This window comes from Plodia interpunctella, chromosome 13 (assembly GCF_027563975.2).
Source record: "Plodia interpunctella isolate USDA-ARS_2022_Savannah chromosome 13, ilPloInte3.2, whole genome shotgun sequence".
NCBI lineage: Eukaryota > Metazoa > Arthropoda > Insecta > Lepidoptera > Pyralidae > Plodia > Plodia interpunctella.
The window spans coordinates 5,245,701-5,259,107 of NC_071306.1; the positions used below are offsets into that span (position 1 = coordinate 5,245,701).

The window sequence follows — 13,407 nt, forward strand, 5'->3', positions numbered from 1 at the left end:
AGTCGTAGGTAGATAAGACGTCAGCAATTTAAATAAAGACCAGGAGTGTAGAAAAAATAATATCTTATTACAAGCCCAGATAACCAACACTGAATAAAAACAAAATAAAATATTTAATTAAAACTCTAGATGTGAATCTAGATCGTAGTACTCCCCTACGTACTCGTAGACATTAGCTACGAGTGCTACGACGGAGATAGGCGTGTATTTTGGTGATGAATGAAAATGGTAGTTAGAGTAACTAATGAGAGTGAGTTATTAAATGATATATTAAAGAAAACTATTTATGTAAGTACAAACTTTTGTTTTCGTTTTGTGTTTTCGTTTGTTAAAGTTAAAATAAAATAAATCGCGCCAGATAAACCATTGACAGACTAAATGTGATGGTTTTATGCACTAACGTTAAATTTAAACCAGATTTTGTCATTTGTACATTGGTACAAAAATATTCACTTCGGAACTGTACGGCATGTTACATTTAACTTTGAATTGATATTTAAGTTAAACTAAACTGCCTAACATTTCCATCGATATAGGTACTACTGCTGTCTATTCCCCAATAAGTACATAGTAACCGTCAGGAACTGCGCAACTTCGCGAAACTTGTGCAGTCGATCGAAAACTGTCACTATACAGCATACCTCGGGCTGCGAATTCATAGCGGTTACAGTAAATGCACAACTTACAACTTATGCCGATTTCCTTCACTCCAAAACGGAGACTAGATTGATTCCAAGTTAAATTTACCACAACTTACGTTCAGTAGGTTTCGTTCAGTTCGATTTTAATCGAAATTACTTTCTATTTCCACCAATTCGTACCCCTCTCGCAAAGAAATAAAAAAGTTACAGTGAAAGAATAAGTTACAGTTATTATTTTCTGATTTTCCAATTAACCAACCATAAAATACACAAAATTTTCGAGAAAAATATCGTTATTGATGATTAACTTGCCAATGATCTGACAACTAATCCTGGATCCTGGGCTCCGACTTTAATGATTAAGAAAGAAACCGGGAAACGCTGAGATAATAAAATCCGAATATCAAATCAAACTCTAAACATCTTTATATACTTAGAGAACATTTGAACGTGCAGCTATTTCCTTTGCGGGAGTCATTAATGACCCGTGGAATCGTTTTTATGATGTTTACTCTGATCAGAGAACAGCATAACGTCTTTTATGGCGCAATAACACCAAATTCGACAGTCAATTGGATGTTCTGCGTTTCTTATTTTAGTTTAAATTGTTCAAACAGGTACGTATGTAATAAATAGGTGCATTATAAAAACGGCCTACGTATTGAATTAATTTAATATAATACTTATAGGTACTTCCCGATTTTACTAATAACTGCCGAATCTAGGTACCGTTCTATAGCTGAGGAAGAAACCCGGAATAAGATGATGCGATGTGATGATATTAAATTGTGGTAAATAATCTTATCTTAAAATTATAATTGCAAAAATTTTGACGAAATGTAAGATCATCACATCTTCTGATTATGTTGTCTTGTTAATCGTTAAATAGGTACTCAAAATCTACTAAACAGATTTCAATGAAATTTGGTACACGGCGGCGGAGCACGGCAAAAAAGATTAATCAGCGCTCATCTTTCGTGGCTCGTGTTGTAGGTACTTACTTAAGTTTGATCGCTACAAACAATCTTATATTAGTAGCTTTTAAAAATAAGTCACGACATACGAAGAAACTATAACAGTATACAAACATCACAGAACAACAAAATAACATGACACTCTTTTTTCAACATTAGTGTAACAAATAATAAATGCGGTATAGATAGATTACCTACGTTCCTTATGGATATGTATGACATTAAAAACATTTGTTTGACATAAATTGACAGCTGACATATTGACATTGTTTTACCGAAAGTAGATTTATTTTTAGGTTATAAAATTGTTTTTATTTTTGCGCTTTGGAGTTCAGTAAAGCTATTAGTAAAATTTTATAAGAATAGTTTTTAATAAACAAATGGAAGAATCAGACACAGAAAAAAGACCACAGTTTGGTAACAGATTTCTGGAAAATGTTGATGAAGTCTTCAAACATAATGCGTGGTATTGTATTCACTACTTATAACAGAAAATTCTTCAAGAAATCAAATTTTTGTCGAGAATACTGTGAATATTTAGAGAAAACTAGATATAGAAAAAAACCTGCAGGTGGCTCAAGATACCTAGCTGATAAGAAAAATGTTTATCTATTTAATGCCTGGTATATACATAAAATGATTTAATTTTTGTATAATTTGATGTAAGTACTGATTTAATTTAGGTATATTATTATCAATAATTATACTGTTACTATAGGGACAATGTACAATGGGATGCCGAACAGGAAAATGCTGCCAAAGCAAAAGTGGAACAGAACTCACAAGTCACATTTTCTGAGGATCATGTGAAATCTCTAGAAGAGAATGCAGACAAACACTGGGATGCTTTCTATGACATACATCAGAACAGGTAATTTTTACTCACTGTTTTTCCACCATCATATTAAGGCGAAATTGCTATACACCAATTAAGAAGTGATCATTTTGGCTTTACTTTTACAGGTTTTTTAAAGACAGACACTGGCTATTCACCGAGTTCCCTGAATTGGCTCCAGACAACACAACATCACCAGTGAGAGTATTCCCTGAAGCTGAAAGCAAAAACACTTCAACTCTATCCACATTGCAAGATGACAAATCCAAACGGTACATCTTTGAAATTGGATGTGGGGTTGGCAACACTATCTTTCCAATATTACAATACAGCCAAGATCCAAATCTTTTTATATATGGCTGTGATTTCTCATCAAAAGCGATTGATATCATGAAACAGAATGAGTTGTATGACACTAAAAGGTGTAAAGTTTTTGTACTAGATGCTACCACGTCAAACTGGGATGTTCCCTTTAAAGAAAACTCTATTGATATAATTGTCCTCATATTTGTTTTATCTGCAATTGATCCTAACAAGTAAGTATAATATCCATGTAATTTTTTTATCTTTAAAATTTCATACTAAGAACATTGCCACTAGAACTTGGTAGGCACTTGGGGCATATCAGATGCTTCGTATAGGGGCGAATTTCATGAGTGTGTTCAACTCTGCCACGGACTCTCATTAGTGTTTATTAAATTGTACCATACCCAGTAGTCAATTTAATTATTCTATTTTATAAATCGCCTACATAATGAGTAAAGTACTGGTATAATGTTAATTTTATAAATATTTAATTTTAAAAAATTATTATTACAAAAAATGTCGGACACTAATGAAACTCTACACGCTGCGTTCAAACGCTCATGAAATTCACCCATAGATAATAAGAACTTATACCAGTGTTTGAGCAAGCAATGTATTTATTGTTCTAACCATGAATATGGAATATTTTTTTTTAATTTTCACCAATAATTTTCAGAATGCCTACAGTCATCAACAACATCCACAAATATTTGAAGCCAGGAGGCCTCATGGTATTCCGAGACTATGGCAAGTATGATTTAGCCCAACTCCGGTTCAAGAAAGGTCGCTGCATCTCAGACAACTTCTACGCTAGAGGAGATAACACTAGAGTATACTTCTTCACCCAGCAAGAAATAACTGAATTGTTCAATAATGCTGGTTTTATAGAGGAACAAAACTTAATAGATAGGAGACTTCAAGTGAACAGGGGTAAAATGTTGACTATGTACAGAGTATGGATACAAGGGAAATATAGAAAACCATTGTAAAGTCATATTTTATTTTAATCATTTTTGTTGTTGTTGCAGTTTAAATTCTGATAACTTAGAATCAGGTAGGTAATAAAAAAAATCGTTCTTAAATGCCCAGAGTTTGAAAATTTTAAATATATTCTTTTTTCTTGTTTTTATTTGAGAGCTTCAAATTTAAAACCATAAGGTTTGGCATGTGTATTCATAACTGTTGACTTGATATTTAAAGGTGGCCCTACCCAGCTCACTTTGACCCTACTCAACAACTTCTTCAACAAAATCTCGATCTCCAACTCTGCTATCCGGCGCCCTATGCAGGATCTCACCCCCATTCCGAAGGGAGAGGTTACCATAGGATGCGTATTTCCATAATATAAAGGATCACTTTTATCTACAATCCATCTTTCTGGGAGAAATTCCTTCGCCTGTTGATAATGTTGGTCTAAATTCGATAAGTATTGGTTGGGCGCTATAACGTCGATCTGAAAAAATAATGATGAAAACGTTTGTCTTGATAACTACTCATCATATGATCACTCACATAGCGTGTAGTAAAGCAATTAACCCACACACTATTTTATCATTTTTATCATTTTTATTTATTATAGAAAACTAAAAAGTAATCTAGACAGCAATTTTCATCTACAATAGCATAATTTGTATACATTATTTTTTCACTTTTCGCTAATAAACAAAATTGATGAAAATAGTTATGGTGACGCGGAGCCTTATGCATGAGGTCGTGGTTTGCACTTCCACCTTCAAAATCGTTTTGCCCGGCACTAGTCAGCTAATGATCATGACCCTCAGCCATGAGGATACGACTATGATGATGATGATAGTATGGGTAAAAAAATCCTAACCCCTTTAGGCACGTGGTATCCACCAACCACGTGCTCCTTCGAAGTTCGCCTCAGATTGGCCGACACGACTGGTAGCAGTCGCAATGACTCCTTCAGGCACGCTCGCAGGTAATGCTTGTTGGGTTCATCTGATAATACGTCCGCCCGGGTTTTGTCCTGCTTCTCGGGGTTTATGGCGAGTTGGTAGAGCAGCGTTGTGATTGTGAATGATACCTTCAATATAAAATGTATATTCAGATTTATTTCAAGTAGCAAGTTTAAAATGATATAGGTAAAATGTAAGTACAAGCGATGCCCTGCCAAGGCACAGCATACATGAGGGCAGGTAGTTGCCATTGTTACAAATTGAATTTTATGATCACTGTTTTTCATATGATTCACTTAGAGATAACAGACAAATAAAAGTATGGAGCACTATATTTGGTATGCCAAGTTCACCAACGTACTATAGTTTGTGTAATTTTTACATTATATACAAAACCTACAATGCAATTCAGTTTTTTGTGTCACAAATAGCCTTTAGATTTCGCCGCAAAAAATACCCTATAAAATAAACAGCTTAAACTTTCGTAAATTATTCGTATTTTTTCGTGAACTTCCCACGGGAACTTATTTTCTGGGAAATTTCATGTACCAACCAACGGGAAATTACACAAAATCTGGGCAAACGAAAATCTCGTAAAGATATAATAAACTTAAACTCACTTTCGCAATGTTAGTTCAAGTTTCAAATAACAGTGGACGCAAACAAGCTGAGAAGAAAGATCTATCCTTCTTCTTAGATTCTGGCGTCCTCGTTTCGCAGATTCACACACTACACTAGGTATCCCCGAGCCAACCGTAAGTAAGTAAACAAGTAACTCTGCAATTAACATGATCTGTCCAGATTTAGCATGTCCACAGTAATGTCAGTAATACTACTAGACTGTACGTGTACCATGTTAAAGAAAATAAATATATTCTATCCTATTCCTGTTCACCACTGACAGTGTCTATGCCAGCCAGCAGCATTTCGTTGCCCATCATGATGGCGACAGTCGGGTCCACCGCCAGCAGCTTCTCAATGATACTCTTGTCTTCTTCTGGGACGGCAGAGCCTCGCTCGTTTATCCGCTTTTGAGCCTCGGTGATGTAGTCACTGCTTATCCTGAAATCGCAATGAAGGTACTCTTAGATCTACGTAGTATAGGTACTTTGTACTGCTTAATAGGTTTCTCGGTACTTTAGCGAATACTTTTTTTCTAGATACCTACCTCTATTAAAGTTAGATATTACAAAACGTACCGTTGCTGGGCTACTAATATGAACACCTTAAAATACTCACTGCCATTGCAAATCCAAGGTTTCTATAAGCTTCTTATAAGTTCGAGATGGTAATAATTTCCACATACTCGGAAAAAATTCCAATTTGAACGACAGAGATGGTATGTCTTTGCCGCATTTAATGAGTTGTCTGCTAGGATGGTCTTCGCCCAAGCCATCCTTTAAACAGCCCAATCTTGTACCCAGACCGACGAAAGCCACTGACTCCAAAGACCATTTGGTTATTTCATTGTCCCAATTTTCTTTGAAATACCCGTCCTCTTTGTCAAGCCTGATGAGCCTGGAAATTTAGAGAATTCATTTGCTAAAAGATTGGAAACACCAGTTCGTTATCACGTAAAATCCCTATCGTTACCGTTCTCGTTGGTATTCTCTACACAAGTAAACTATAGACCAAATGTCAGCTTTTACACTTTTATACCACTTTTTTTAGTTGGATCCCTAGGTTACTTTTTGCCACCAGGGCCTTTGGATACCTAACTAGAGCTCTACCCAATAGTTAAGGCAGCAGCACTACAACATTGAATGGCCTGAAGACAGTGCACTGCACATTGTGCACTGTCCATAGGCCATTCGTCATATTTTATGTGTACTTTTATGTTGATTTCTCATTTTTATATTGATTTTAAAAAATAATAATATTTACCTGTCTACCATATCATCAGCTATTTGTTCCAGACCTGGCGCATATAATTTCACAAGTTTGATTTTTAACAACACTGGGTTCACTTTCGTCCGGAAGTTTCTCCAGTCTGCTCCTTGCCTTATAAAATATATTTGTAAACATTATTTCAAGCAAAAAACAATTATATATTGACTAAAATAACACGTATTTAAATAGTTGGGTTAGGTAGACGAAGTATATGTTACACATTATGATTTCTTTAATTTGATATACTATGGAAAGAGAGTGGGCAGGCTTTTACCCAACAGTAGCCATGTTGTAGCTATCGAGAATCTAAACACAATAGATAAACAATTGTTATCTGGTAGCCGATTAGTAGGTGAGGGAGGCCTATTTAGTTAACTTACGCTGTTGTTAGTCCATAAACACCATTAAAAGTAGATTTCCTCATTACTTCCCGGTAATAAGTTAAAGTTTCAAACCCAGGCCGCAAAGGATTCGTTTCTTCTGCTCTGTAGACCTTAAATATTCATGTCATATATAATTTGACTTTAATACCAAGCAATCAGTAAAATTCTTAATGAAATACCGATATCCTGAAACTAAAACAATTATACTTAAGTACTTAAGTAAGTAAGGTTCAGTAAACAGTACATACACCATCCTACCCAAATTCATTTCAAAATTCATGTGGGACACCTTAACAAACAGTCGACTGTATTTTCTTATAAATGTTGTAATGTTACAACATAAATTTTGCATATTTTGAACTCGTAAAGTCATGCAATTCCTATTATTTACCTAGGCTATTTCAAGCAAAATCATTGCTTGTCTTTGCTCCGGTGCATTGGGCACGTGGGCTTGCTAGGCCATAATCCCCAGCGGTGAGGTCAATGAAAGTGATGATAATTGATGATGCTTATTATATTGATTGCTTATTATACCTGCTCATAAAGTTCCGGGTCAAACAAGAGCAGCATACTAGCTCTCGCAAAAACGCCGTCCAGTTTCACCATTGGGCCATATTTAACGCTCAACCCTCCAAAAGTCTCCACAAAATTCGATTTCAGCCCTATTGAACCTACAAATAGGGTTATCAATAATGAAAAAAAGAAACAAAGGTATGTAACACTACATTACCATAGTATAAAACAAAATCGCTTCCCACTGTCTGTCTCTCCCTCGCTCCCTATCTTAGATAGCTTTGATCTTTAAAACTAGGTACGCAACGGATTTTAATGCGGGATTTTGAAAGAGATAGAGTGACTCAAGTGGAAGGTTTATATTTGCATTATATTGCACCCGTGCGAAGCCGGGGCGAGCCGCTAGTATTTTATAAAAACCTTCAAGTGCTTAAAAAGAAATTGCTTGACGTTGCAATTTTTTTTTACACACAATAAGTAACTACGAGTACTATTTGCGTGCTTATTACCGACTAAAGTACTTAAGTAGGTAATTATTTAAGTACCTGCTTAGTAGCAAAATCTTCAAAATTATCAGGTGACTCAGCATTAAGTGAAATCGTATACAACGTTACATACCTACAATATCGTTCGGATGATAAACTGAATCCAACTGAAAATATTTATCAAATCTACCCACAAACCCTATAGGGTTTGGGTTTAGAAAAAAATGTGAAGCCATTTTTATGTCGTTTTCATAATAACCATTTGGAAAATAGCCTGCGTCCGACTTTATTCTTTGATAACATTCCAATTTCGACAATATATAAGTTTCTTATGAAGCTTTTTGTGCAAAAAACATTTCTTTTCAATTTACGTACCTATCACAGGTAGGAAGTGGTGCAGAGGCCCTATGATTGGCAAAGAGGAGAGCCCTGGTATAGATTCAAATGGTTTGGGCTGCTCTGTCGAATACGTGCGTAAAATGCCATGTCTGAAACAATTTAGCTCATTAATCAAACTCATCTAAGTACTATAACAAAAAATGAAATAAAATCGAACTCACCTGATATTTGTAGATCTTCTCACTAAGTCTACAGAGTTAATAACTGCTTTATTATATTTCATTGTACTGTAGTAATATTGACTAAATTCAAACAAAATAATCTATGAACTTAGCAGAGAAAACGTGTAGCTTCACTTGCGTTCTATCTCCGACTGCTTGTTTTATTGTTTTGGATGTTGCGGTGGATAACAAAAATAGATCCGCTAGTGGTTTGACCTTGAAGATAATACTTTTGATATAATTTGTTACCTATGTATTTAATGTGATATGTGTATAGTACATAAATTGAAAAATCTGTTTTTTGCGGGCTGGACCCACAAATATTTGATTTTTAAATCTAGAGTAAGTTTACCTAATTTAATTTAGAGTGGAATATCATAAATGCATTGAAACTAGAAAAATATTACAAAAATTAATGGATTTAAAAAAACATACATACTTAATCGAATAATGAGCTTTATTATAACCTACACATCTCATTGCTTCAATAAAAATAGTTTTTCAAAATTTAATTTAAAGCTTCAAATTTAAAACCAAATGGTTTTTCATGAACTTTCATGATTCTTGTGGTGACTTTTAATGGTGGTCCTTCCCAGCTCACTCGAACTCTTCTCAGTATCGTCTCTACTAAAGTCTCTATCTTTAACTCGGCTATCCGACGTCCTATACACGACCTTATCCCAAACCCGAAGGGGGAACTAGCCATGGGGTGCGCATTCCCGTAGTATAAAGGATCTCTTTTGTCCGCTAACCATCTTTCAGGGATAAATTCTTTCGCTTTTGGAAAGAATTTGTCCGAATTAGTCAATATTTCATTTGGCGCTATTACATCTATCTGTAAGAAGAAAATAATTTTGTTCATGTAAATATCTCCTCTATTGGAATTTTCTTATTTTTGTAAATAAGTAGGATATGCTAGTACATATGTACTTAGTACTACTTATGACTTAAGTATTACATTATTACCATTTTTCCGTTGTTGATAATTCACTAGCATAATTCGGATAAATTTTACGAAGAAAACCTTATTATGTCATGACAGTCTTACCCCTATGGGAACGTGGTAACCAGCAACGATGTGCTCCTTCCCCGTCCGTCTCACATTTACTGAAACAATCGGCGAAAGACGCAACGATTCCTTGATGCACGCCCGTAAGTACTGTTTACTTGATCTTTTTTCTAATAAGTTCAGGCGAGCCTTCTCCTGTTTGTCAGGATTTGTGGCCAAATGGTAGAGGAGCTTAGTCACAGTAAACGATACCTGTAAACATAAATACAGAATGCCATGGTCCTATACTTTTGTAGGCATGACGTTAATGACTTCCGAACATTAAAATAATGTTTTTAACAGTTTCAGTACAATATGATGCCTAATTAAATACAGTTAAATACTTAACTATCAAAATATCAACATAATCAAAGTGACGTTAAAACTGTGTAGGTAACCTTGTCAACCAATTGTACCGATTGATTTCAACTTTGTATTATTTTTTTTAGTGTTTGCTTGTCTGTAAATATAGTGGAATCAAGATTGAGTCCAACGGAGACCCACACCACAAACCACAATCTAATTAAGTAGCGAGCTTTACCCACCGTGTCTATGCCGGCTAGTAGTATTTCATTAGCCATCATGATAGCGACACTCTCATCAACTGTTAGCAGCTTTTCCACTATTGTCTTATCTTCTTCGGGAATGTCGTGACCTCGATTATTTATTCTTTTTTTTGCTTCCACGATATAATTGCTACTTAACCTGGAATTATTTTTAAATTGCAATCCGAATCATATTTAACAATATTTTTGTCAACGCCAATATTTTTACTTACTGCCACTGCAAATCGAATGTCTTTACAAGTTTCTTAAGAGTCTTCGTTGGGTACTTTCTCCAAATGCTAATAGGCAGTATCTCCAACCTGAATGACAAATCTAGTATATCCTTTGCACATTGAATCAACTGTTTACTAGGATGATCTTTTCCAAGGTTATCTTTCAAACAGCCCAGACGTACATCCATGGCCATGAGAGCGACAGATTCTAAAGCCCAATTTATCATTTCCTTATCCCAATTTTCTTTCAAGTAATCCCCTTGGTCTTGGAGTCTAATGAGCCTAGAAAAGGAAATATTCTTTTAAAATCTGAAAAATAACAGTGCTTAAAAGGAGTAAATTTGACTCACTATAATCGAAATGTTATCTATAAGTACCTACTATATGTATATTTATCTTAGTTTTCCAAAACACGCACTATACCCTACTTGACTAGTTCTTTCACAGATATTCCACCTAGAGTACCTATGTAATTACTAACTATACACTAATACATTTATTTTTATCGAAAAGTGATCTAATTGATATCAGAACATCTTTCAATATTTAGGTACCTGTCTACCATTTCATCAGCTATTTCTTCCAGCGCTGGCGCATACAATTTCAAAAGCTTGATCTTCAACAACGCAGGGTTTACTGTAGTACGGAATTTTCTCCAGCTTTCACCTTGTCTATGAGCAAAGTAAATATTTTTATTATTGGATCAGTATGTAAGAGAAAATTTAAAATTGATATTTATTTATTTTTTTAATCAAATCATATGTAGATTACATAACTCACGCTGTTATCAATCCAGCAGCATCTTTTAAAGCGGACTTCCTCAGCTCCTCTCGATAATATCTGAGCGCTTCGAAACCTGGTCGAAATGGATTGGTTTCTTCCGACCTGAATATCTTTAGTAGTTTATTAGTAATTAGGAAGAGCAAGCTAGTATACCTATCTATATAATAAAATATGGATTTATACGAAGCAATAAATAGCCAAGATTCAGTTATAAACCTTAACGGTAAATGGAATTTAGATTTTTTATTTCGACGACAATAGCAATAGGTACTTACTTTACTACCTACATTTTTTATAAACATTTGACAGTAATTAATACAACAAACTTAAGCTAAAGGTTTTAATATTAAAAATAGACCAAAAATATATTTCAGTCTTAAACTTTTAACTCACATGACAACATTAATAAAGTGTTTTCGCTATTCTTCGAATGTTAGTTCCGACATTGGGCCCATTTTACGTTGCCATGGTACTTTATTGTTGATTTTGTTGTGTAGAGTTGACGTTGGTATGTTATTATATTATACATTATATTATATTATATTATACATTATGCTGGCCTTATTTATACTAAATTCACCTCTGATTATAGAATTATGTGCTTTTTCCAGTGTCTCTTGGGTGTACCGAAATCTAGTATAAGACTTTTTGATGGGATCCATTGTGTGTATCTAAAAAGATAGAAAACTTTTTTATAAAAACAGCAATAACTATGTTGACTCAGCATAACGGGCCATCAGTCCATTATTGATAGTTAATATCTAGGTACTTAATTACTTGGATTTCAAAGTAAAATTTGATACCGTTCATTTATTGGTTCAATAAAAGTTGAAACACCGGTAATCGAACACCTCAGTTTTCCTTAGTCCATTCTCTGGATTTTAAAAACTAATGAAAAAACACCTATGTTCCAACACTAGCCAAAAGATTAGAAATCGTTTTTGGAACGTAATTTATAAAATTGAACTTTATACCATAAGCATAAGTTGGGTTATCAATATATCTTTGAATAGTCAACGTTCCGGTGAATGAACCGTATGTTCATTCATTGGGGTTTTGGAAATTTATTGAACTAGTGCATGAACATGTGTTTTATTCAAATAATACTCAGAAAAATGATTAAAATTGTCTGGAAATATAAGCATTAAGACACATATTACCTTTATCTGAACAAAAAATATGTAAACTCTTAAAATATGATGGCAAAACTACGATAAGAAAGGCAGTGTCTTACCTGACGCCTAAATTCTTGCCCATAGAAAATATTTTTAGTAGCACACCTTAACTTTACCTCGACACCATTTTGCAACTGAGCTGTATTTGTCATCGGAATATGTATTGTCATGTTCGAAGTAATGTTCCCAACGAAATTAAAATTCTTCTTTACGGTAGAAATTGATTGTCTTTTTATTTTGGATAAAAAATTGTGTTTTGTTCATTCACTGGGGTGTGTTCATTCACTAGTACACTTACCCTAGGAAATTTATATTTCAGTCGTATGAGGAACTTCTGTATCGTTACGCTTTGTCTGTACAGTTAAATTTCTCTAATAATTTTGACTCCTTACCAAAAATTGTTCGGCCACGCGAACGAAGTCGCAGGCATCAGCTAGTACTTTAATAAATCGGAATCGTGGCGGCTATAATCTTAGCTGCAGGTATAAAGCTATAGATAATACTGAAGACCGCGTGTGCTATTAATTTTATGATTCAAGCGACGTGCATTCGACTCCATATCAAGTTACCCTACATGGATCATTATGCTGCGGTAATAAAATTGTAAATTTAGGTTATGCTGGATGACTTTACATACTTATAAGTTATCTCATTTTATCAAATTAATTTCAGGTACCTACTCTGACCCTCCTCTGACCAGACAGTTTGACGCTAACTGTAAATAAAATAGTTTACTCCACAAATTTATTTATTTATATAAATTTGTGCACTCATTTCAAATTTACGAAAAGTTACGGATAGTTTAAAATTTGTATGAAATTGTTATTTATCATTTTAGAAGAATCGCCTAGTTAGATTTCATCAGTACCTACTCATTCTACATATCCGTAGTAAGTGTAAGGAAATCTATTTTGACAACACTAGTTATCTTGAAAGCCGTAGTGTAGTCGGAATATTCTCTCTAGTACTATGCAGTGCAGTACTTTGTATCTAGTATTGTGAATGTGACTATTATATATACGAAGTTAATACATAATTTAATTAAATAGTGGATTGGATGAATCTGGATTTAAAAATAAGCGTTTTAAAAGTTATGAAACGAATGGTGAAGAAATTT

The 13,407-nt window shown here is 34.3% G+C and overlaps 3 protein-coding genes across 11 annotated transcripts; 1 reads left to right on the forward strand and 2 right to left on the reverse strand.

Moving 5' to 3' along the window:
• Positions 1-181: 181 nt before the first annotated feature.
• Positions 182-3,885, forward strand: Mettl2 (Methyltransferase like 2). Of its 4 annotated transcripts, none has more exons than XM_053753200.1 (4): positions 182-288; positions 2,334-2,486; positions 2,579-2,986; positions 3,433-3,885. In XM_053753200.1, coding segments are annotated over exons 1-4 (876 nt in total). In that variant the 5' UTR covers positions 182-286; the 3' UTR covers positions 3,746-3,885. The 4 variants fall into 4 exon arrangements, with proteins under 4 accessions (XP_053609175.1, XP_053609174.1, XP_053609176.1 ...); XM_053753199.2 differs by lacking the exon at positions 182-288 and adding an exon at positions 1,875-2,081; XM_053753201.2 differs by lacking the exon at positions 182-288 and adding an exon at positions 1,890-2,238 and having other exon boundaries at positions 2,579-2,722.
• Positions 3,740-8,648, reverse strand: LOC128674557 (cytochrome P450 CYP12A2-like). Its single transcript, XM_053753186.1, has 9 exons — positions 8,507-8,648; positions 8,322-8,434; positions 7,483-7,619; positions 6,946-7,058; positions 6,560-6,676; positions 5,915-6,193; positions 5,578-5,737; positions 4,591-4,803; positions 3,740-4,209 (listed from the first exon to the last, which is right to left on the reverse strand). Exons 1-9 carry the CDS (start codon positions 8,566-8,568, stop codon positions 3,883-3,885), a joined length of 1,521 nt encoding a protein of 506 aa, XP_053609161.1. The 5' UTR covers positions 8,569-8,648; the 3' UTR covers positions 3,740-3,882.
• On the reverse strand, positions 8,634-12,454 carry LOC128674559 (cytochrome P450 CYP12A2-like). 6 transcript variants are annotated; one of them, XM_053753192.2, is made up of 8 exons: positions 12,350-12,454; positions 11,113-11,786; positions 10,887-11,003; positions 10,333-10,614; positions 10,100-10,259; positions 9,555-9,767; positions 8,978-9,341; positions 8,634-8,722 (listed from the first exon to the last, which is right to left on the reverse strand). In XM_053753192.2, exons 2-7 carry the CDS (start codon positions 11,415-11,417, stop codon positions 9,015-9,017), a joined length of 1,404 nt encoding a protein of 467 aa, XP_053609167.1. In that variant the 5' UTR covers positions 11,418-11,786; positions 12,350-12,454; the 3' UTR covers positions 8,634-8,722; positions 8,978-9,014. The 6 variants fall into 6 exon arrangements, with proteins under 6 accessions (XP_053609167.1, XP_064292415.1, XP_064292416.1 ...); XM_064436345.1 differs by lacking the exon at positions 8,634-8,722 and having other exon boundaries at positions 8,950-9,341; positions 11,113-11,217; positions 11,509-11,786; XM_064436346.1 differs by lacking the exon at positions 8,634-8,722 and having other exon boundaries at positions 8,950-9,341; positions 11,113-11,225; positions 11,509-11,786.
• Positions 12,455-13,407: the final 953 nt, after the last annotated feature.

Bases quoted from the DNA above. Each gene is read 5' to 3' on its own strand.
- Mettl2 (XM_053753198.2), top strand. From the start codon at position 2,051: ATGTTGATGAAGTCTTCAAACATAATGCGTGGTATTGTATTCACTACT. The intron at 2,239-2,333 runs GTATATACATAA...CTGTTACTATAG, and splicing joins GTTTATCTATTTAATGCCTG to GGACAATGTACAATGGGATG. The intron at 2,987-3,432 runs GTAAGTATAATA...AATAATTTTCAG, and splicing joins TCTGCAATTGATCCTAACAA to AATGCCTACAGTCATCAACA.
- LOC128674557 (XM_053753186.1), bottom strand. From the start codon at position 8,568: ATGAAATATAATAAAGCAGTTATTAACTCTGTAGACTTAGTGAGAAGA. The intron at 8,435-8,506 runs GTGAGTTCGATT...AAATTGTTTCAG, and splicing joins AGAAGATCTACAAATATCAG to ACATGGCATTTTACGCACGT. The intron at 4,210-4,590 runs GTTAGGATTTTT...TTATTTTTTCAG, and splicing joins GATACCACGTGCCTAAAGGG to ATCGACGTTATAGCGCCCAA.
- LOC128674559 (XM_053753192.2), bottom strand. From the start codon at position 11,417: ATGTTTATAAAAAATGTAGGTAGTAAAGTAAGTACCTATTGCTATTGT. The intron at 9,768-10,099 runs GTGGGTAAAGCT...TTATGTTTACAG, and splicing joins TACTAGCCGGCATAGACACG to GTATCGTTTACTGTGACTAA. The intron at 9,342-9,554 runs GTAAGACTGTCA...TTCTTCTTACAG, and splicing joins GTTACCACGTTCCCATAGGG to ATAGATGTAATAGCGCCAAA.